General features: G+C 36.0%; 1 protein-coding gene across 1 annotated transcript; it reads right to left on the bottom strand.

Annotated features, from left to right (window-relative positions):
• Positions 1-13,536: 13,536 nt before the first annotated feature.
• LOC149242438 (F-box/kelch-repeat protein At5g15710-like) lies at positions 13,537-15,062 on the bottom strand. The gene has a single exon (XM_089367685.1). It carries the CDS (start codon positions 15,050-15,052, stop codon positions 13,877-13,879), a length of 1,176 nt encoding a protein of 391 aa, XP_089223811.1. The 5' UTR covers positions 15,053-15,062; the 3' UTR covers positions 13,537-13,876.
• Positions 15,063-25,244: the final 10,182 nt, after the last annotated feature.

Genomic DNA, 25,244 nt, shown 5'->3' with positions numbered 1-25,244 from the left:
TTGTTAGATGGTGTGGGGCTATTTGGCAAAAATTTTCCTAAGTTGTCTCTACTCCTATGAGGCATGAAATGATTTTTTTTTAGGGTTTTTTTTCTCAGAACTACTAGAATAATGGAAAGAAAGTAGAATTTTGCAACTATTTGCTGAATGGAACTACTTGCAGAATGGAAAGAAAGAAAATATTTCAAATATCTATTAAATGAAAAATAAAAAGGAATGCAGGAATTGCATCTACTTACTGAATGTTAAATGGAAAGGAAAGCAGAAATCACATCTACCTAGACACCTCCCTGACAACGGTGCTAAAAAGTGATGAGCTCCAATACTGCAGCAAGGATGTTGCAACTCCTAGGGCTACCAACTTTACCTCATCAACCCAGGGGTTATATAAACTTGGAGGTGACAGTGTTGTATACACTGTAGATGTAATGGTCTACTCTTGTAACTTTTCAATTGGGGCGATAGACCACTAGGTTTTTTCAAACCAGTCTTTTATTGACTAAAAGGAGTCTAACTAATAACAGCAAATGGAAAACTATCTTTAATGCAGAAGGAAATGTTGCCTACTCTAGGGAATGAAAATGTTGAATGAGAAAGTGCTATGAAGTGGCATGAAACTATCCAGCTAAACACTTACGCATATTACTTGCAAAAGAGACATAAATTAACCATGCATTCTAACATCTAGTTATTTCGACTAAGTAAGCATGTAAATTATCCTAAAACTACTATGACTGTTGTATGCATGTACTAACTAGAAATTGCAGAAAAGAGTCTTTTTTATTTTCAATTTTATAAATGTAAATGATAAGTGAACTAATCTAATCTTTTGCAGGGGAGAAAGGCATGGGGAAATAAGCCCAGAATGGTACTGAGGGTATGGAAGCCAAGTGGAGGCATAACCTAAGCTCAGATGATCATTTTTGCTCAATTCGGGCTTAAAACAGGCTGCTACAGGGTTTCCTATAGTACAACATGATGTCCTAGCTTTACTACAGGATGTCATGGTTTACTACAGGAAATAGGTTGAAAGCTATATGAAGGTAGGAGAGGTGGAATAAATTGTGGAAAATGTGTCTGATGGTGGGATAAGGCATAGACAAGGTGAATACTTCCCAAGGCTTAGCCCAACTCTTAAAGATGGTTGGATTTTCTCAAGGGAGATGTCTGCTTTGCTACAAAGATTTCGGATTAGGGGTTGGTAGACTTTGGCAGTATGGGTGAAGAAGACTTGGATGAGGCTGGTGGAATGAGTTTTCCCAGCATATGAAAAACTCTTGCAACAACACACATTCTTTCCTTCATTTATGCATAACTTCATTTACATATGGAACAGATGGGTTGAGTTTAGAAAAAACAGAGTTATTGATGACTAATAGCAAAATCTGTGAAATGAAATGCTTTCTAGATTACAACAACTTCAAGAAACCAAAATTATAACTGCAGGTACTTCTAAGGAATTATAAACACTAATCTACTCAATCAAGAACCCTAGCCATGCAATGACCTAAAGAGACAAATTTGTTTTTAGGGTTGTGAGAGTGGGGCCCTCAAAACATGATCCCATGAGCGAGATGAGGAAGAGGCCACTATCACAAGATTTTCTGAAGTATTCACTTTCACTATTGTACCACTAATTTACCTTTTCAACTAATGGAATCAAAACTAAACAATCATTCAAGTACTTGTAAATGAAATAAAGCAGAAATAACTTCAACAACTAACTATGAATGTAATCTAAGCAGACATATACAAAAAGAATCAACTCAATTTTGGATCAATAAAATGCTTCTCATTCTCATCAAAATGTCAAAAATACATAAGAGTAATCAATCACAATGTCTTAGCTCTAAAATGCCTCTTGGCTACCTTGAAAAAAGTTGAATCCTAATGAGGTAGTAGGCCTTCTTAGTTATACAACTGAAGCTACCAACAACTTCCTTAAAATTAGGGAGGCTTGGCTCCCGAACTTCGAGATTAACTTGTTTTCAACTATCACCGGTTTGGCTGCCAATGAACTCAGTGGGCTTGGCTGCTTGTAACTCTAAGATGATGAGATTTGGTGGAGGAATCTTTGAGTGATTGAGGAGTTAAGGAGGAAGACTGAATCTCCTAAAATCCCTCTTTGTTGTCTACTTTGAGTTCCTGCACTTAAATTAGCCAAAAATGGCTCCAAATCCTACAATTAATGGACATTATGCCACATGACATAACATCTTGCCTTTACCCTTCTCACTAAGAAAAATATAATAAAATATGTAAATAAATGTGAGAAAATTGATTTTAATAAGTTGGAGAGTGGAATTAAGGTGCATATAATTTACCTATTGATGAGCCTCATCAATGTTTGCTTTCCTCCCTTTCCCTGTCCTTCATTTTCTTACTTTTCCTTTCCTTTCTCCAAAGCTAGAAAGCTCCAAGAAAACTCTAAGTGTCCAAGAGTGAGAGAGAGAGAGAGAGAGAGAATAATCAGAGAGATCTGAAACTGAATTGACAAAATGCCATGAACTGATCCTTAGATTCCTTTTTATCAATGAGGCCTCTATTTTCTTCATTTTCCATTATTTTCCTTCAAGTTCCTCCTCACATGCAACCAATGACCTTTCATCTCCCTTTTCTCCTATTTTCCTTTTTTTTCATAAATAAATGTGGCAAAAATACATTTTTCCTTTTTAATGACTTAGCTATTGCCTTTGTCAATTTCCCTTAGGCATAAACACATCCAGTGATGCTCACTAGGATATCTTTTCCCAACATCCAGCTCGGAAAAAGTGTCCCTTAATCGTGGTCTTATTTTTCTTTTATTAACTTTTATTACATGAACTTTTAACCAGGGGATGTTACAAACCCCTCCCCCTCGGGGAACATTGTCCTCAGTGTTAAACCACACCAATACCTCAACAAAACCACTAAAAATCAAACATACTACCCATGGAGCTTTATAACTTAGCTCGTTGCACTATTTACAATGAATGACCTGCTCAAAAGAAAAAAATCATGACAACATGACAAGACAACGATGATAATTCTTATTGGAGATTTATAACATAGCGTGTGGCAGTATTTACATCCATATACATATGTACATATACCAAAACATCAACAAAACATATGCCAACCATCAAACCAAAACTATTTTGTATCAATTGACAAACAATGAAGGATACATGGCTCACCTCTGATCCACCATCTCCCATGTAGCTTCTTCAGGCCAAAAGTGTTTCTACTGCACTTTAACTTGCTCTATGGCTCTGTTCCTGAGCATGAGCTGCTTCCATTGCAATATGCACTGAGGCTCTGGCTGGAATTATTTTGCTCCACCTGCAATGCAGACTAATCAATAACATGATTAACATCCTTTATATACCTCTTAAGCAATGAAACATGGAAAACATCATGGACTTTCAATGTTGGAGGAATTTAAAGTCGATAGGCCACTGGTCCAATCCTCTCAAGGATCTCAAAAGGCCCACAATACTGAGGTGTCAACTTGGCACATGATCCAATCCTCAAAGAGCTTTTCTTGGGCTTGTTGCACAAATATACATGTTCCCCAACCTGAAAATCCTTAAATGCCTTGTGTTGGTCCTTATAATTCTTCTGTCTATCCTATGTTGCCTTTATATTCTTCTTTATAACCTGAATTTTCATTTTCCATGTATACCAACATATTCAGTCCAATAAGTACCTTGTTCACTAGATCACTCTAGTTGATGGAAGTATTACAACTCTGCCATACAATGCCTCGAAAGGAATCATCCTCAATGACTCTTGATAACCATTGTGGTATGAAAAATCAACCAATGGAAGATACTTCTCCCATCTTCTTTGTTGGTGCATCGTGTACATCCTCAACATATCCTCCAAGATCCTGTTGACCCTCTATGTCTATCCATTTGTCTGCGGATGATAAGTTGTAGTGAAGGCCAACTCTGTACCCAAACCTACAAATAGTTCCTACCAAAACTTGGAAGTGAACTTCGCATCCCTGTTTGACATGATCTTCTTTGGAACACCATGTAATCTCACGATCTCTGTGATGAAAACCTGTGCCACCTCACTAGATGAATATGTATTCTTCACTGGAATGAAGTGAGCTACCTTACTCAACCTGTTAACCATGATCATAATAGAATCATGTTGTTTCACTGTCCCTGGAAGACCTGTAATGAAATCCATGGAAATGACCTCCCATTTCCATTTCGGAATCAAAATAGGCTATAGTAGACCACCTCGATGCTTACAGTCTGCCTTTACCTGCTGACAATCCAAACATCTAGCCATGAACTCTCCCACTTCCTTCTTCAAATTTGGCCAATAATAGAACTTCTTCTCCACTATCAATGTCTTCGGATATCCTACGTGACCCGAGTATGGATTGATGTGAAACTCCCTCAAGATAAGCTTCTTGAGTTCACTGCAATCCAACACATAGATCTTGTCCCTAAATCTCACCAAACCATCTGTCGTGAGACGATAGTCTAGATCTTGATCACCTGTACCTATACCTATACCCATACTTTGTTGTAACATGTGCTTGATTTCCATGTACTTGTTATCTTGTTGTCCTACTTGCAAGATCCTATCCTATAACTATGTCGCATAAGAGCTCATAGTTGCTATATGATTCACTTGTACCTTCTTGCTAAGAGCATCTATAACTCAGTTCTCTTTTCCTTTAATATATTTGATCTCGAAGTCAAACTCACTAAGGGTAGCCAACCATCTAGCTTGCATGGAATTTAGATTAGGATGGCCAAACAAGTATCTCAACCCACTGTGATCACTCATTAATACAAATCTCCTGCCAAGAAGATAATGCCTCCACATCTTCAAGGCATGAATAATAGCTACCAACTCAAGATCATGAGTCACGTAGTTCTACTCATGCACATTCAACTTCCTGGACTCATAGCACACCACCTGTCCCTCCTGCACAACAACTCCACCAAGTCCTCTTTTACGTGCATTTGTACACACTAAAAAACTCTTTATCCAGATATGCAATCATAAATATAGGAGCATTGGTCAACAACTTCTTTAGTTGCTCAAAACTAGCTGCACATTATTTTGTCCAATTGAACTTTTTACCTTTCCTTTGCAAGGATGTGATAGGATATGCAATGCATGAGAAATTCCAAATGAACCTCCTGTAGTAACCTGCCAATCCCAAAAATGATCTCACCTCATCCACATTCTTATGAGCTTCCCACTCCATGATGGCCCTTATCTTTTCTAGATCTTCTGCTATGCCAACCTTGGAAACAACATGTCCCAAATAATGCACCTTTTTCTAAAATAAACTGCACTTGCTAAGATTGGCATATAATTGATGCTCTCTTACCAATCTCAACATTGTTGCTAAATGCTCGACATGCTCTTCTTCATTCTTGGAGTATATCAAGATGTCATCAATGAAGACAATAACAAACTTGTCCAAATAAGGACGCAACACAATATTTATCAAACACATAAACGTAGTTGGGGCATTAGTCAAACTGAATGAACTACAAAAAAGGCATAATGCCAATACCTGGTCCTCAACGCAATCTTGTAGATATCCTCTTCCTTGATGCATACCTAATGGTATCCTGATCTCAAGTCGACCTTAGAGAACATTGTTGCTCCCTTCAGTTGATAAAACAAATCATCAATCCTCGACAATGGGTACCTATTCTTGATCGTTACCTTGTTCAATTGCATGTAATCAATGCACAATCTAAGAGTACCATCTTTCTTCTTTACGAACAACACTGTTTAACCCCAAGGCGATACACTTGACCTAACGTATCCCTTGTCAAGAATCTCCTTTAACTGTAATTTCAACTCCACTAGCTCTGGAGTGCTCATCCTGTAAGGTGCCTTCAATGTTGGTGCTACCCATGGCACCAACTCAGTAGAGAAATCTACTTCCCTATGAGGAGGTGACTTTGGAATCTTTGCTAGAAACACATCCTGATACTACAGCAATACAAGGTACCTCTTGAATATTTCTGCATCCCTAACATATTTACCCTTATCATTAGATATATGCACTGCAAACATCACATAACCTTTTCTGCAACTATGCTTAGACTGCATATCGGTAACCATCTTCACTGATGTAGGCTTCTTCTTTCCCTGAAAATTTATCTTTTCCCCATTATCATCCACACACTCTGTGGCCTTATCAAAGCAATCCACTTTGGTCTTGTGAAGGTACAACCAATCCATACCCAAAAGCATGTTATACGATCCCAATGGCAGTACATTCAAATGTGTTGTTGTAGACATACTATTTAACTCAAATGCACAAGCTCTTACCCAATGGTGAAATCTCTTCTTTGTACCTGTAGCCAACTATATCAATTAATATTCTACATGCACCTCTTTTCTCAAACCACACTTATCCAACAGGTCAAGATTAATATAACTATAATTAGATCTAGGACCAATCAAAAGAGAAACAACTTGATCACAAAGCTTACCATCCATTTCAATGATAGATGTCTGATGATCCGCTTGCCAGTTGTCCACAACTATATAAATTTGAGGAATACTATGACCAACATCCCCAACTGTATGCGCCTCATGCGCACTGTATATCTGGGGTCTACCACCCTAGATATTGTGAACAATCCCTCTTACAATGATCCTTGCCACATATCCAACACTACAATGGTGCTCTACCACCGCCTCTAGTCTGCATCTCTCCATGCCCCTTCTCAACTATATTGAACTTCTTGTAAGGGACTGCGTTTTCTTTCTCACTTGCATCTTGAGGTCTTCCAAGATTTGTTGTCCATCTTCCTTTAACTTTCTCATTTCCTTTCAAGTCATGCTTATGCTCAAATTTGCGCTTCGATTGCTCATAACAATGTTTTAGCTTTCAAATGGCCTCCTCCAATGATCTACGCTCATTGAACTCAATCCAGTCTCTATATGCTACTGGAAGTCCACTGTTGAATATATGAATCTTGGCCTTCTCCTCCTTGAGGTAAGCCACATATCTCAACAACCCCAATAACCTGCTAGTATACTCATCATTTGTCATGGAATACATCTGCAACTATAAAGCTCCTTAGCTCTGTATCATAGTACCATTCTGACAAATAATTCTTCTTGAAGAGCCTCTCAAACTCATTCCAAGTCAAGTCATCCTCCTGAATACCTTTAACATTATTCACATCCTCCCACCATATATCTTCCTTCCCTTTAAGATTGAAAGTGGCCATCTTTGCTTTCATGTTCTCTGAATAATCGTGTAATCTGAAGAACTTCTTCATACTAAGAAACCATGCCTCTGCATCCTGTGATTTCTTCATCTCTCCATCGAATGTATGTGGCTTTTCTTTCTTAAACTCATCTGGAAAATATCCCCTGTCACTCCTCCTATAAGGATGACATTGGTGACGATCATAAGGCTTGTCAGAACCAAAACTAGAATAGTACTTGTGTCTATCACCCCTCCTATCCAAAGTATCCAAGGACCTTCCATCTATGATCATGTCCTCTCTATCTGACCTGTACTCACGATGAGACCTATTGCCATATGCCACATTAGTTCTGCCCTCCTGTTCATGGCTGATTCGAAGTTGTCTCTGTTGTTGCAATTCTGACAAACTCTGAAGTATCTCTGCATTTTCCTCTCCTTTTTTCTCCTGTGCTTAAATGATTCTGTCATTGTCTACCTTGCAACTCCTTATTTCTTCCTTTAAGCTTCTCAATGTCTCTGCCAAATTAGAAGAGTTCCCAACACCAGCTACTCATCTGATCCATAAGGAGAGCCTCGGGAACTATAGTCTACCATCTTGCAGTCATATTTGATATTCTTCCTGCAAGGTATATCATGTCAGCTAAACCAAATCACAATAAACCAACGTACCCTAGCATAATTCAGGGAGGCTACCTTGTCTGCAAGATTAAAAAATCAACGTAATACATGCATAACATAATCATGACAACATATAGAAAAATAACACATAAGCATATTACCATCATTCTAGCTAGAGTCCAGTCATCAATGCATGGCCATATCAACTACACATTCCATGACCTTATCCATGAAAAAAAACCATATCAATGCACATTTGACAACTTGTAAGCAATTACATGCATAAAAATGCATAAACAATCACACATTCATTACTACACACTCCGCAACAACATCCTCTTTCACATGGTGACATAACTACAATCATGACCGACGCCATGCATATACAACAAACATATATACCACAAGGATGATTAACACATGTGTAACTGACATGAATGCATGACCAACACACAATCCATCCAGTCCAAGGGGTGAATCATGCTTTGATACCACTCTATAATTCCCTCCTCCCACATCTACCCAATTAACCGTCCAACCAGGGTAAACATGTTTCGAGAAGTTACTATGATATGATTCGACCTCCTAAGTCACCTTAAGGAAGTGGAACCGACGGAAACACACCATACATACCTTCCACATCAGCAACAAAACTCCTAGGAACCATCCTAACGACTCAGATAACCAGCCCCTGGGTCCCACTGAGGTTTTAGACCATTAAACCCCGGGACGCTACCTTGATATGGACAAGCATGCATCCAGAAGGCTCAAGACGCTCCCACAACATGGGTATGCGTGCGTCTAGGGAATTTTTTGCCCAGTGTTGTGCCTGCGTCTCTGGGATTTGAGCCACGATTTTAGGCCCAGATCCTAGGTCACTACGCAAAACTCAACGACACTTTCAAAATCCATAATTTACATAATGAAAAGAGTTACAAATCAAAAATTGACTCTAGGACTAGGCCTGACCATCCCCAACCAGGACTGACATTCTGTCAAATGATTGGCATCAATGCAGTCTACAAGAAATGAATACAAGGCAAAGCATAAATGACTGGCAACTCATACGGAACTTGACAAGAAGAATCACCACCCTCTCCCCTTAACTGTTTTGACATCAATTAGGTCATGCATCCATTATCCTTTCAGTTACAAGTAAATACATGGAATAACCATAACAATAACCAGCCATATAACCATGCTTATAACCAACATTAAACCATGAGAATAACAATGGGATAACAACCATTAAAGCCACATATTAACAAGTACAAAAGAAATAGAACTTAGCTTTTATTAAACATAGGAAAAGCCAACCAGGTACGATACTTCCACGTACCACTCGACTGTAGACATCACGGAACCAAATCTTTCTTTCAACCAGTCACCCCCGTGCCATATTCCAAGCACGAATGTGGGATCTCATGGATAAACCAATCCAAAATAACCAAGGGAATCTATAGGTTAAACCACCTCCACTCTCACCAAACTGTGATCTCACCAAAACCAACACTGAGATCACAAAAGCAAACCGAGCTTTGAATGCCTCTGGACTTTATCACTATCTTTGAGGAATTTTTCGTCTCCTTGTCTCTCAGGTTTTACTGCAATCCACACCGGATCACTAGGCCCTAAAATGAGACACCAACCTCTCAGGCTTTACCATAATCGACACCGGATTAATAAGCCGTAAACCGAGACTCCACCCTCCTGCTTTACCGTGTATCCCACCAAAACTGATCAAGGGATTCCTAGGCCTTTGGCATTTTCCTGAGACCACCTCCACCCCAGATTCTGAAACCATCCAGCAATTCTAAAGCTCAAAATAGAGAAAACAATCCCATCACACCATGGCTATTCGGAAAAATCAAGGCAAGTATGAAAACCACTGTCATAACCCGGCAAAACCATGCTACTAACAACAACAGAACCATATACCAACATGCAAAGCCATGCATGTCCAAACCAGCTAGGAAATCACACATGCAATAGGTTCTCTGCACATATTCCTCTTGAAGTTGTTTGATCCTGCTCTTCCTTGCTTGATCTTTGTTTTCCTCCCTTTCCTAGTCCTTCATTTGCCTGCTTTTCGTTTCCTTGTTCGAAAGCTAGAAAGCTCCAAGAAAACTCTAAGTGTCCAAGAGTGTGTGAGAGAGAGAGGGAGCTCACAAAAAACCATAAACTGATCCTCAAAAGCCTTTTTATCAATGAGGCCTCTATTTTCTTCATTTTCCATTATTTTATTTCAATTTCCTCCTCACATGCAACCAATGACCTTTCACCTCCCTTTTGCTCTTATTTTTATTTATTTTCATAAATAAACGTGCCAAAAATATATTTTTGCCTTTTTAATGCCTTAGTCATTTCCTTTGCCAATTTCCCTTCGCCATAAAAGTGATGTCCACTAGGATATCTTTACCCAACATTCAACTTGGAATAAGTGTCCCTTAACCATGGTTTTATTTTGCTTTTATTAAGTTTTATTACATGAACTTTTAACGAGGGCGGTTACACCATCCCTTTACATTCTCATATCCATATCCTTATGGAAATATATCCCATATCTTTGTCTTTCTTTGCAATGTTTGTTTTATCATCCTATTTATAAGGAAACAATCAAATGAGGGTGCAACCTCATGAAATGGTTTTTTGACCTTTCCTGTCTACATTTGACCACTTAATTCTTTGTGAGAATTCAATGTTTAATTTATTTTCAATTATATTTTTTTAATGTATAAATAAATTCAATACCTTAAAACTCTCACTCAACTGTACAATTTATTAAAAAACAAAAATTACTAAATAATTTAAAATTTAACCACCCAAAAAACAACTCAATTAAACATTAAATTAACCTATAAATATAATGATAATAATTAACATAAATTCACCTAAAAATACCATGGTAATAATTACCCATTCCTCTAAACACCCGAAACAAACCAAAACTAAACACCCGAAACAAACCAAAACTTAAGACTTACTATTTTCCATCTCTAGTTTATCCCAAGAGAAAATTTACCCTTAAAAAGGCCTCTTTAGAAAGTTGATGTGCTTGCCTAAGCACATATTTTATTCGACGGAAACATGTCAAAAGCATATGACCTGCTTGTTCATGAGCCGACGTGTCAATTCCAAACACGTCAGACCTATCAACCTGGGAAAATTCTAAACGATATTTTAATGTCATGTGCCCATATATGTAGTGCTTCTTAGAAGAAACCTTTTTACTAAATTTTAGTTGTGGGTTCCTCTTTGAAAATGTTGTTAGAAGTTGGGTTAAGGGGCTATTTGGTTATTTTTAAAATATATGCTACAAGAATATATGTTGATTCTTATACATGGATTTATGAGTTGTGAATTTGGGTATTTCTTCTATTCTCATTTTCAAATGAGTATGCAAATGAAAGTTACTTCATTCACAAGGCCTCAACCAAAAAACATATATTTTAACAAATAAACATATATTTTAACAAATAATGACTTTGATTAATGGAATTCATATCATGTTGTTACAACTCAAAATCATTGGATTTTTGTTACACTCATCCCCTCTACATATTTCAATAGTATCCCACATCTTTGTTGTGCTTTTCAATGTCTCTTTTATCACCCTATTTATAACGGAACAAACTAATGAGATGATTTTTTTAGTATTTTTAGTCAAATTTTTTTTTAGTATTTTTAGTCAAAATCAGAGCACTGGTTTGTTGAAGAAATCTCAATATTTCATTGTTTAAATTATATTTTTAATATATAAAAGGATTCAGAACATTGGAATCCGTAAGAAACTCAAATTGGAATCCGTAAGAAACTCAAATTACATAGACTGAATAACTTAAAACTATAATTTCTTCATTCCAATTTAGTGGGGCAAAATCATAAAATCTATCTTTACAAAGTCAAACACAAACTGACTTAAAATTTATCCTAAAAACAACTAAATAAATTAAAATTAACAATTTTACCATTTAAACACAAACTGACTTAAAATTTATCCTAAAAACAACTAAATAAATTAAAATTAACAATTTTACCATTTCTAATTTAAGAAAGTAAAAAAAGAAAACGTATTTTTCCTTTCTAACTAAAAAAACATAATCTAATTATTCTACATTTTCCAGCCAATTTTTCCTAAAATCTAGCAAAAATTTATTGAAATTACAAGCTTTGACCTATAAACCCTACATAATTTAAGTATTCCAATTTATTTTTCAAAATTCTCAATTCATTTATACATTCAAAAATAAATTTTAAATAATTAAAAACACCATCTGACAAAAAAAAATTATTTCAACCCATTTAAATTAATTAAATAGATAAAAAATAACAAGTTTCTATTTAATTGACAAAAGACAAAATCCACTTCAATTTTTTTTATTTTTTATTTAATTTTTTTTATTAAAGAGTTCAGGGTTCTGTGATCCATATCAAGATTGTGAGAGATTTTTCGGCGGAAATCACATGGAGTACCATTTGTCGACGCGTTTCGAACCAACTAGTGTGGTTCATCGTCAGGACAAGTTCAACCACACTAGTTGGTTCGAAACGGGTCGACAAATGGTACTCCATGTGATTTCCGCCAAAAAATTTCTCACAATATTAAATTTTTTTATAAAAAAATAAATCGCAACCCCTCAAAATAATGCATAATACATCTATAACAAGTAAGTTGATGTAGTCATAGGCAATAGAATTTTATTTTTCACTTTTTTTTTTTTAATTGGTGTTGCCAGCGTAGAACATGTTTTATATATTGTGCTGGAACACGTGCATGTAGGATGCATGCCAGCATAGAGCCCATGTCACAGGCATATGACCTGCGTGTTTACACGTCGGACCTCCTATTCATCATCTCTTATTTCTTTATTTCGTACGTAAACACACGTCTAGACCTTACTGTTTTCCCCCATATCAATACAATGAAATCCTACTGTTTTCCCACTTAAGAATGCACCCAATATTCAATGCATTCTCCTCCGCCAATTTCCACATTAAAAACAAAAGAATCCCTCTCCTCCCCCAGCTCGTCCTCGCTTCTCCTGCCACCTCCCTTACTTCTCCTGTCACCTCCCTGAGTAGTGGCGAGTTTCAGTTGAATCTCTTAGTGGTGGAGAGTTTCAGTTGAGAGTTTGGGGGTTAAATGTACTGTTTTCCGGAGGAAGGCTACTGAACGCATTTTTCTAGATTCTGTTGTTTGGTTTTACTTCCAGGTAAGGGAATTTGAGTTTAGCTTTGTCTTTTTCATGTTCTGTTATGGCATGTCCTGTTCTGTTATGGTCTGTGAATCCGTTTGAAGGCATTTGATTGAAATCTAATAGATTCCATTACAGGTTTGTAATTCAACGGCAAATTAATCTATTGCAGACATTTTGCGGAAAGCTTAGACGAGAAACAGAGCTGTTAGCTTGGTGATCATAAACAATCTGCATCGACTTAAAAGAAATATCACTGCATTTCATCAACACAACTATTCTATTTCTGGGTCCACTTCAAAACACCAAGCATCCCTGTTAAGGTATTAAGGATGAACATTAACAATTTAAACATGAGATATTCCACAAATTTGTGATTGAAGCCAGTGTTGTTGAAATGACATGATTGGCGCTTTCATAACAAACATGGAAATGTTTGGTAACATCTCTGTTACAATCTGAATCCCTGGGGAGAATTGCTTAATCTAAGCCACTTTTCCAAATCCCATCCACACCACGTTAGCAAAAAATGAGTCTCCAGTTTCTTGGTACATCTTCAAAAACATACCTGAGATTGCAAGGCCTGAAGCTGTGCTTTCTCAAAGCTGCGCTCGTTTACAGTTTGGAGTAACGACGGGTCTGCAATTTGACTCAAAGAACATTACAAAACAACACAACTTCTAAAGAGAAACATAAGCTCTGAATAATGAAATCCTAAACCTCCTAATGTTTGGTAGGATGTCGAAGACAAAGAACATTACAAGACAAGATAACTTGTAAAAAGAAACACGAAGATCCAAATAAGAACTTATAATGTTTAAGATGTCCAATGTGGTGCATGTGAAATCAAAGGCATGCATACCAGGGTTCATCCAACCTTCATGTCAAGCCTAGGCTCAAAGGCCATGGCAAGCTCAAAGCATTCCGATGTACTTGCTGTGGTGTCTACAGGACGGCTGGGAAGCCAACTCCATGCATTTTCAGTTACACTGTAAACTACCACCTCTGCCACCTTCCTGAATTTCCTATTCCTATGTCCAGAGACTATGAAACATGTGCAATCCCCTACTCCTATGCACCACTTACTGCAGTCCATAGAAATCCTCTTGAAATCTTCGGACAGGGACGGAGGCATTCTTGCAATCTCCTTCCACCATGATGAGGATGAAGAATTCACCTTCTCTTTGTCAAACTCCCATATAATAACTTGCAAAAGCTCCCCTGTATGTCCGAAAATGTACCCGGCGACTAGAACCCATGACCGGTAGGTGAGAAGGTAAGGCGACAGGGAGTCACTGTCAGCCATCTCTGGCAATGGCGCAAAAATGGAAGTCCCCTGTTGGATGCTGAAACCCATAATGCCCGATTGGTCATGAAGATCTGCAAAACAGTAGAATGAGCCTGCGCAGAAAACCATGTCGTTCTTGTCAATGTGCGCATCATGTGGCAGGCGTCCTGCAATTCTCCACGACTTGAATGCAGAATCATAGATTTCCACTATCCCCGCTTCATGGCTGTCCTCACCAACCACCACCACTTTGTATGTCCCTCTACTGTCGCCCTCCCCTTCCACGATGCCTCCAACACTAAAGACCGTTATGGATGAGATGGGGGTCAGTTTTAAGGAGGTTCTTGTGAGGGGATTGGAAACAACAAATGATAGATATGGGTGGGGATCTATTGTGTGCAAGAACAAGCCTGCCCCTGATCCATAGAAAGTAACAAATTTTACCTTACCGTTTGGCTCCACGAAGGAGGGAAAGGAGACGCAGGGAGTATTCCTCCAAGTTCCTGCGAAGAAGTTATAGGCCAAACAATGAAGAGGCCTTCTGCCAACATCTTGCACAAGCAGCCATCGCTTCCCGTTAGGAGGATTCTCCGCCCATTTACTTGTTATGAATTGGGTTGATGTGAGCAGAGCATTGTATTTCTTGGACACACTGCGAAATCTACACAAAGACTCCACTGGCAACCACACCAGTATTTCCTCGACCAATTCCTCCGGCAACACAGGCAAATCACGAGACTTGTGCAGGGCGCCCATTTTAATTAAAATCCCACCGACATAACAGGTTGAAACTTGAGGCTGGATTATAAATGACTTTCACACGATGCGCATTTGGTAGTAACATCATCATATGTCGTAATTCTAGAAACATTGATGTGACAACACTCTGAAAAGTACTTGCACCAACTTCAAATCCTAAAGATTGGCATTGATTTCAGAAAAGTACTGACAATCCTTTATGAAGCTATTTGAGGCAAAGAGAGAATTGTGCTATGCTGCTAAAAATATCACATTGTCATCATAGTTTCTGCTTGGAAAAGTTTTATAGCAAACTAAATGTAAGTGCAGAGTTAAGAATTGTCCATTTTGATTCAGGCGAGGGTTAGATTTGCGCAAATAATGATTAGATGTTTGCAGGCTGCCGCGTTGGAAGGGGGTGGTCAGCGTTGCATTGGAAATGGGTAGATGTGGCACTCAAAATTATTACAGGCGGCAGAGAGTGTTACAGTTGAAGGGTGGCTACAGGTGTTGCGTTGGAAATGGGCGAATCAGAATTGTAGCTTATCGTTGGTATGGAAGGTTGAAGTTGTTGCAACTGGCTCGAGTGATCAGAGTGTTGTGATGAGATATGATGATGGTACAACCAAATGCGCATCGTCTGTTCATGGTAACTCCTATTTCCGGATCTCGTAAAAGAACTCCTATTTCGGGAAAATTCTGAATTCTGAATGATATTTTAATGCTTCACGGAAGACAAATTATAACTATATTTGTGCTCTTTGTGTTTTACGACGATTGGGTTAAGGAGGTTTAAAACAAAAAATTAGGTAGCATTGTATCCATCTCCGGTTTGATTTAACTTAATGTTCATTTACTTTATATATATATATATATATATAGAGGTGGAGTTTAGGGATATTTAAAATTATTTAAATTATAGTTAGTAAAGGTTGATAGGTATTGATTCATAATTTATTTTATTATACATTAAGTTTAAATGGTGAAAATTGAAAAATCATAAAATTAAATATAATTTTATTTAAAATTGTTATTATTATTAATGATAAAAAAATTAATATATAAATGAAAGGTGTAGTATAATTTATAAATAAATTTTTTTTATGACATTTTTTCTGGTTATTTTTAACAAAGATCTCGCAGAAATTTTTAAAAACTTGAGCTTAAGTTGTTTAATTTGTAGAATTCGAGTGCCTTTAGAGTTTTTAAGGGTGTTGAATCCATTTAAGCATTCAAAAATGTATTTTAAATAACAAAAAATCACATTCTTGCTTGAACTTGTAAGTTAGACTATGCAAGCTATATACATTTAAAAATACCATGTAACAAGATTCTTAATCATGGAGATTCAAACCCATGGACCAATACCATAACTTATCCCAATCACATGTAACACTACCTACTATCTCCTTTAAATTATTACAAGTTATAGAAAATATTACCCTATCCTTTAAATTATTACAAATTGTGAAAAATGTTATGGTAGTTTCTAACTTTCATTACTATAATTTTAAAAAATGTTATTTTCTCAAAATTAAAATTAACAAGACCTTTTTTCTTGATTTTTTTTCCTTCCCATTCACTATTCCACTGTACAAACTTAACTTGAAAATCATAAAATACATATGTAGAACAAATTTTGTAACCCTATCATAAGTAAAATATGCTAGTTCATAACATACATATATAAAACAAGTTTTGTAACCGTGTCATGAGTTAAAATAAGGAATTCATAATGTATATTTGACATGTCAATCAATTAAGGGGTGTTTAATCTCTGTAACATAGTATATGCTAGTTCATAACATACATATATAAAACAAGTTTTGTATAAAACAAGTTTTGTAACCGTGTCATGAGTTAAAATAAGGAATTCATAATGTATATTTGACATGTCAATCAATTAAGGGGTGTTTAATCTCTGTAACATAGTATGTGTAGTACTAACTTCCCTTTGGAACATTCCCTATCTTATGATTTGATTGTTTTACCAAGTTTGATTATGCTAATATACTTAAAAATATCTATATACATCTATGATAAATATATATATACAAATATCTAAATAAACAACGTGTTATAATTCAATATATAAACATAGTAAAATCCCACATCATATAAATCTGTTTATTAAATAATTCCATGAACAATTATATAAACATCTCAACTTTTCGTTAACGCTCCACCGACATAACACGTTGAGGTTTGATTATAAATGACCTTGTGCCGCGCCGTCAATAAGATAAAGCTACAACTCTGATTCACCCATTTCCACGGCAACACCTGTAGCAACACTCTCCACAGCTTGTGATGATGATTTTGAGTATATCACATCTACCCATTTTCAATGCAACACTTGTCACCATTGCCGTGTGCTTGCTTTCAATTTGCAAGTTTGCACATTGCAACAATTTATAAATAATGTGAAAGACTTGCATGTCTTTCCAAATAATTGAGTCTGCAAGTTTTGTCCTTTCATTGTTCGTGCAAGTTAGTACAGTCGTACAAGGATAAACTTTGATGACAATGTCATACTATGCTTCCATGCCTCAAATAGGTTCAAGAAGTATTGTCTATTTGCAGGCGGGAAAAATCGATGGAAATTTGAAGTTGGTGCAACTGGCTGGAGTAGTCAGAGTGTTCTCACATCAATGTTTCTCAAGAAAAGTAGTCAGACTGTTGTCACATCAATGTTTCTAGAAGTACGAAATACAATAAGCAAAGGTGCCTATGGTAACTCCTATTTTGGGAAATTTCTAAACGATAGTGGTTCATAGAAGAAACATTTTTAGTAAATTTTCGTTCTCGGTGCCTTTTGAAATTGTAGTTAGGATTTGGGTTAAAGAGGTCGAAGAGACAAATGGGTAAGCGTGGGCATCCATCTCTATTTTGGTTCAAGGCTGTTTCCTTTCAATGGGTTAAAAATAACCATTTAGTTTTGGATATACTCTTGCTGATCATGGAGGTTATGGATATGTACACTTATTTCAGTTTTTCCCCTATTTCTGGAATGAGTGCTATTTTGTTAATTCGGTAGCCCGATCATTGTGATGCATGTGGAATCAATGTGGAATCAGTTTTTTATACCTTTTATATAATTTTGGTTACTCTTAAAACATAATTTTGGTATATGGAATTGTGTGTTGTTAATTTGAGAGTTTCTTTAATTTTATTTAAAGAAGAGTTTCCTCAAAGTCAATATGTCATGGATTGGATTTGAAAGAGTTTGTTTTTATTAGGGTAGTTAATAAAAAAATAAAATGTTGACTTATCAATTATATTAATTTATTTAATACTTAGTTTTAGTGCCAAAGTTTGATTTATTGTGTCTATAGCATCTTCTCAATCATTAAGGTTGGTCTTTTTGGTGACCCTCCTCTTTGATGAACCATAAACTCAATTTAGTATTCGAGATAATATAATATTGAAAGATATCGGATTCAAACTATGCACCAAAACAAAAACAAAAAGCCTCAGAAAGCCCCATCTAGAAGATCGCAATAACATCCAGCCCTAGTTGACCTTTGACTCCACCAATTAATAGTTCAATGCTTCAATAGGTCTCATGGCCAAATTAACAAGGAGAGGGATCCATCAACCTTGTTCTCCTCCCTCATTATTAAATTCTCAATTCAAAATCCCATTGGATGACCATCTAAAGTAGCACCCCCTATTAGTTTTTATAATTGTTTCTTTTTCCCAAATAGACATATTGAAGTTTAAAACCCTTTGACTACTCTCATTGGCTTGGAGGAGATCAAGGAAAACATAATTAATTCCCAATGAAAGCTACCTCATGGAATGTCTAAAGTTTGAAATCCCTTGACCAAAAACATACAACCTAACAAGTAATGACTTTGGTTGGTGGAGTGCATATCATGTGCTTACAAGTCAAAATCATTGGATTTTTTTTTATGTATGGACTTATTTGTTATTCACTCAAGTGTTTAATTCTTGTATTCTAATCCGCTAAATGGGAAAGGGAGTTTTGTGATGCGCTATCAAGCAAGGAATAACTCCATGAATTGAATTGATTTGCATTAAGATAAAACATGGATATATACATGGAGAGGGAGACTATTTGGTTTCATCTTCCAATGTCTCTTCGTCTTCCAATTCCATTTAGTTGACTATTTACAAAATTTAAATGGATTTACCTAATCCCAAAGATTAGGTGTCAACACCTCCACCCCCGCCCCTTAATCTAAAGGGATGTTGGTTAGTCTAAGCATCATTCTGAATCTTTCAAACTTTTCCGTTCCAAGCGCTTTGGTGAAGATGTCTGAAATCCACTCATTTGTGGAACAATGTTGTAGGAGGATTGTTTTGGCCTCAACATGATGTCGAATCAGATGGTATTTTGTATTGATGTGCTTCTTTTGATCATGGAACTTTGGGTTCTTGGAAAACTTTATTGTAGAAGTGTTATTAATCAAAAGAGGAGTTAATTTCACTTGTTTCTCCTGCAAGTCTTCTAGAATTTTCCTGAGCCACAAAATTTCCTTCTTTGCTTTAGCTACTACCACATATTTTGCTTCAGTTATGGAATCTGTTGGAACTGATTATTTGTGTGACCTCTAGGAGATAGCTCCTAATCCAAGACTCATAACATAACCTAAAGTAGGTACCCCAATTTCTTTATCTCCATCGAAATTTGAATCAGAGTATCTAATTAAGGTGAAGTCACCCACCTATGTATACTTGAGTCCAAAGTCTTGATTTCCCTTTAAGTACTTTAGAAATTTTTTCACAACAGACCAATGACCCTCACAAGGCTTTTGCATAAACCTAGAGAGGATTCCAACAACAAATGAAATGTATGGTCTGGTAGTATTCAAGTAGTTGAGACTTCATACAAGTTGTCTATACTTAGTTGCATCCTCAAATTCTTTTCCTTCAGTGGATGTGAGTTTTAAGTTCTATTCCATTGGAATAGTCAAAGGATTGCACTCATCCATGACAAAATTATTCAACATATATCTAATGTATTTCTTATGAGAGAGGAATATAAACTTCAGATGTTGGGTTACTTCAATATTAAGGTAATAGTGAACACAACCCAAATTTGTCATCTCAAAAAATTTCCTCAGTTCCTTCTTTATGGATGTAATGCAGCTCTCATTGTTCCCTATCATTAGAAGATCATCTACATACACCACAAGATATACAACTGTTTAGCCAATTTTGTTGACAAACAAAGTTGCATCATCAAGATCATAATGTTTGAAATTTAGTTTCAGAAGATGCTTAGTTAACTTCTTGTATCAGGCTCGTGGTGCTTGCTTGAGGCCATACAAGGATTTTATGGCCTCAAGAAAGCACCATAAAAACAACAAATCCTTCTGCTTGGGACATAAAAACATTCTCTTTGAGATCTCCATTCAAGAAATCATCTTTTACATCCATTTGATGGGCTTTCCAACTTTTTGAGTTGCCAAGGCAAAGAGTGTTTGGATGGTAGCCCATTTTGTTGTGGGGGAAAAAGAATCCTCATAGTTGACCCCTTCCTTCTATGAAAAATATTTTTCCACAAGCCTAGATTTATGCTTGTCAAGAAAGCCATTTGTTTTATACTTGTTTTTGAAGACCAAATTGTAGCCAATTGGTTTGGTTCCCAATGGAGGATCAACCAGCTTCCAGGTGTCATTCTTTATCAAGCCATCATATTCTTTATGCGTTGATTCTTTCCATTCAACATGGGAAGCGACTTCTTTAAAGGAAGTTGGTTCGAAATCTGTAGATATATTTAGTTCACAATCATAAGAAACATCCATATCAACGGGTGACTCAGAACCTTTCACATCACCTCCAATCTATCTGGTTGATATTCTTGTTCTTGTCTTTCCAACCTCATCAGGACATACACTTTCCAGTGTCTTTGTCAGCCATTTTGAAGAACCTTTCTAAGATGGCCCGAGCTTCTCAATTGAATGAGATGGGGTTGAATCAAGATTTAGTCTCCCAATTCTGTCAATCACATCACTCAAACTGTCATCAGTGGTTGGAGATTCATGCGGGGGAGAGAGTGCTTCAGAAGAAGATTCCATAGATTGATCCAATATAGGGATTTCCCCTTCAATATGTGGAATCTCATTATCAAACTCTTGGAAGGACTTTGCATGTATGAATCTATCTAAGCGATTAAGTTGTCGGTCAACAACAATGTCAGTCTTGGAAGATTCAAGAAAGATCACATCTCTAGATATTATAAACTTCTTGTTCACTTTAGAACAATGTAAACTTTGAAACGGGAACTATACATTCAAAACAAGAACTCTGGCCAAAAAACCCCGAAAAAACATCAAAAACAGTGCTAAAAATGAAAAGTGTGTATACTGGAATGATGGTTTTCTTTTTAAGGTCAATTTTGAACATGTTTTTAAAAATGGCAGTGAAAATGAAATTTTCGTGCAAAAAACACCCCGAAAACGAAAAGTGTTGATACTGGAATGATGGTTTTTTTATAGGGTCAATTTTCAAAATTTTAAAAAAATGCTAGTGAAAACGAATTTTTATGTGCAAAAAAACAATTGTTTATAAGGAAAAAATACACTAATTTTTTTGGTAGAATAACATTTTTCTTTCCTAAGCATAAATTCAACATGTTTTAGTAATGACCATAAAGATAAAATAATGAGATTTTAAAATTCTATTAGTTTTCATCCATGTTGTTAAACATATAATAACATCACACTAAAGATTGCTAAAATTCTAATGGTTTTCAATCATAACATTAAAGATACAAAAAAAATTGAAATTGTTTCACCCATAAAATTAAAAAACCATGACATTATGAACAAATTACATGACTAAATTAATCAAAATGTCATTATTTGTATATTGAATGAAACATACATTATATCTCTAATTTAATGTTGCATTGTAGATATTCTAAACAATAAAAATCATCATAATTAAGACATATAATCCAACAACATAAAAAGGACTCATAACTTCTGATTTAACACCATATGGAAATCAAAATTTTTATTTCAATATACGATGCAAACATTAGTTATATAAACTGTCTTAGACAATTATTCAAAATCGCTCATATTTTCTTGCACAACATTAGAATTCACATCTTCAGATGAATGACTGGATGCAGACGAAGATGTTCCATATTCTTCTCTTTCATCAACTAGTGCCCCATTTGAGTCCACATGCATGCCCACCATTTCAGATTTCAAAATTCTTCTGGATCTATGACTGGTTTCAGAAGACTCCCATCTCAATGTTGTTCCTTCTAGTAACAACCTTTTCAGAATATTTATCATCTTGAAGCGAAGAGTTCCTCTCTTTGTTAAATTGAAGTCATAAACAAGTATGTCAACATCCTCCAATTTTAAGAGGTCTGTGCGGTGTTGATTTATATTTGTACCCTTCCTTTTTCTCTTTCCGCCATTTTTTTTTTCAACTACCATCTCTAGCTTATACACACTATTTAATGGGTATGTATTTGTGGCATACCAATGTACTTCAACACCTGTAACATCCTAATTTTCTGTAAAGACCTTTATAACCTTAACACCCAAAATGGATAGCCATTGGGATCTCCATCTGCTAGAACTCCGATCATGCAACCCTCCTTAATATCCTATACTGAACACCTGTAAAAGCCTTCCATGGCTCTACGTTGTGCACAAGATCTTCTGGAACCAATAAACATCTCTTTTTCCTCTACCTATGAAGAATTAATAATACCTTGAGATTGTTGTTGTTCAACAATGTTTATTTCCTCTTGTTCATTTGACACATTTTGTGGCCAAATAAATGGATTTTTCAAAGGTATATCTTCATTTGTTGGTGTTGAAATGATATCACTTTGATTATTGAAAAATGACCTCTACCAAACTGAATCACCAATGTCAAAGTACTCACATGTATATCTAATACATTTTTTAATTTCTTCTAGGAAATTAGAATAATTTATATCTCTATTCTGTCAGCATGCATTATGAACTTCACCAACTTATTGTAATAACAATATTTTTGATGCAAATATTGGATGGTCTCGAATGAACTTCAAAAATTCCAAACCTGATGATGGTGCCCATTCTGTAGTAGTTGAATACTTCTTGCCCCATATTAGTGTTTTCCCATCAATTTTTTTGATACGAAATTGATGTTGGAAGCTAATGCCATTAAGTTGTTTAATGCATTTCTCCTCATCATGCGATCCTAGAATAAACCTTTGGATGCCAACAATTTCTTCCAACACATCAAAAGTAGGCTCTAGCATGTATGATTTCTTAATACATTCAATTAATGATGGCAAGCTCCCAACTTCCTTCCTCCTCAATGTGACTGAAAAATGACTGAACATTTGATCAATATGGTCATGAGTGTTCCTAACAAGAAGGAAACCAACCTTTACCTTCAGAAAAATTCTCAATTCAACAAGCATGTTTAGATGTCCAAAAACAACCTGATTTTTGCTTTCATGGCAAGTGTTGTCCAATCGTAGATACAAAACTTCAGGAAGATTACTAGACCAATGAGCGAGCACATCATGAATTATGGTTATTGTCAGATTTGAATCATTATGAATATTTGGAGCCGTGAAGTACACCCTTGGCAACATTTTCCCATTGAAGACCATACAATCGACCAAGTAATACTGAATAAAATTTTCCTCCTGTAAATTTTTGGGTGTGCGAACAAAATGTGGTAAAAGTGTTTTCTTCTGGTACATACCATCAATTATCAAACGCAAATATTTATTCGGATTATCATAACACTTGTTTCGATGCTTGTACAACTTTTTCCTATCACTTGTTTGTTGTTCGTGATGCTCCTAAAGTTCTTTGACAATTGAATCTACACAACATAAAAGAAAGCCATTAAGAAATACGTTTTCATGGTTGATTACTATACAATTTTAAAAGTTAAAGTTATGAATGCTTACCTCTTTCCGACCATTCACATTTGTCCCTTTTTTATTTAAGAGAAGCACATGTACTAGAAAACCCCATCCTTGTCTTCTTAGGAATACGGACATTGTTGAATTCTTTCTTCCATACCTTCACAAAATATTGATATGTAATAAACCGACCATGTCCCTCAGAACCTTCTACATATTCTTTGTATAAGTTGTAGATTTCTTGTCTTGAAAAAATATTTGGAATATGTATTGTCTCTCTATTTGGCTTACACTCTCCATTCTTTGAAAATAAATCTTTCATCCATGACATTGCAGTATTTGATAATGGCCCAAACTATCGTTTATGACGTACTTCTGAATAAAATGTGGGATCCTTTTCCAAATTTTCTTGGATTCTTAAGAGATGAAAATTACCCATCGAATGAAAAATTTTGAAAGCCTTTCTATAGATAAATAAAGACCCAATATGAAAATCATAACCTGACAATGTAGATTGCATGCACCCAACTAAATATGAATTTTTCATGCTTTTATTCATTAACAAATATCTCTTCCTTTTCTCTAATGCAAATTTGAAATCCATATGTTTCAAGCAATCTTTTTGACAACATTCACTTGAAATGAGAACGCTGATAGAAATTCTTCTTGTTAGATATTCTACTCTACCCCTTGTATAACTAGAACATCTTGCATTGATACGAAAATGTCTGCTCTTACTCCTTGATACAATATTTCTTGGCAACATCTCCATCATTGGATCATCATTTGTATAAGCATTTTCATCATCATTCTGAGGAATGTTATCCACACTATGATCAGCTATGTTTTTCAAATACTGACTTGGAGGATATTCTTCATCTTTCCCTTCTTCAGTACTACTATCGTAGTCCTTAGAATTGGCACTAAATGGAAAATTGGACTCAATGTTTATTGGATATTCTTCCTCATGTGCATTGTCAGTGCTGCTCTCATAGTCCATAGAATTAGGACTACGTCGAAAATGTGATTGTTTACTTATTGAAAATGCTACATCCTGTCCTTTGTCACTACTACTCTCATAGTCCTTAGGATTAGGACTAAGTGCTTCATCCTATCCTTCATCACTACTTCTCTCATAGTCCATAGGATTAGGACTAAGAGGACACCATGACACTCCATTCTTTTGAAAATTTTCATCATGCTCTTCATCACTGTCGCTCTAATAGTCCATAGGATTAGGACTAAGTGGACACCGTGACACTCCATTCTTTTGAAATTTGTCATCATGCTCTTCATCACTACTGCTCTCATAGTCCATTGGATTAGGACTAAGAGGACACCATGACA

Source organism: Pinus tabuliformis, chromosome 8 (genome assembly GCF_031772625.1).
Source record: "Pinus tabuliformis cultivar Carrire ecotype Pingquan chromosome 8, CPIR1, whole genome shotgun sequence".
In the NCBI taxonomy this organism is placed as follows: domain Eukaryota; kingdom Viridiplantae; phylum Streptophyta; class Pinopsida; order Pinales; family Pinaceae; genus Pinus; species Pinus tabuliformis.
Note: the sequence above shows the minus strand (reverse complement) of the source record. Positions and strands in the feature narration are given on the sequence as shown.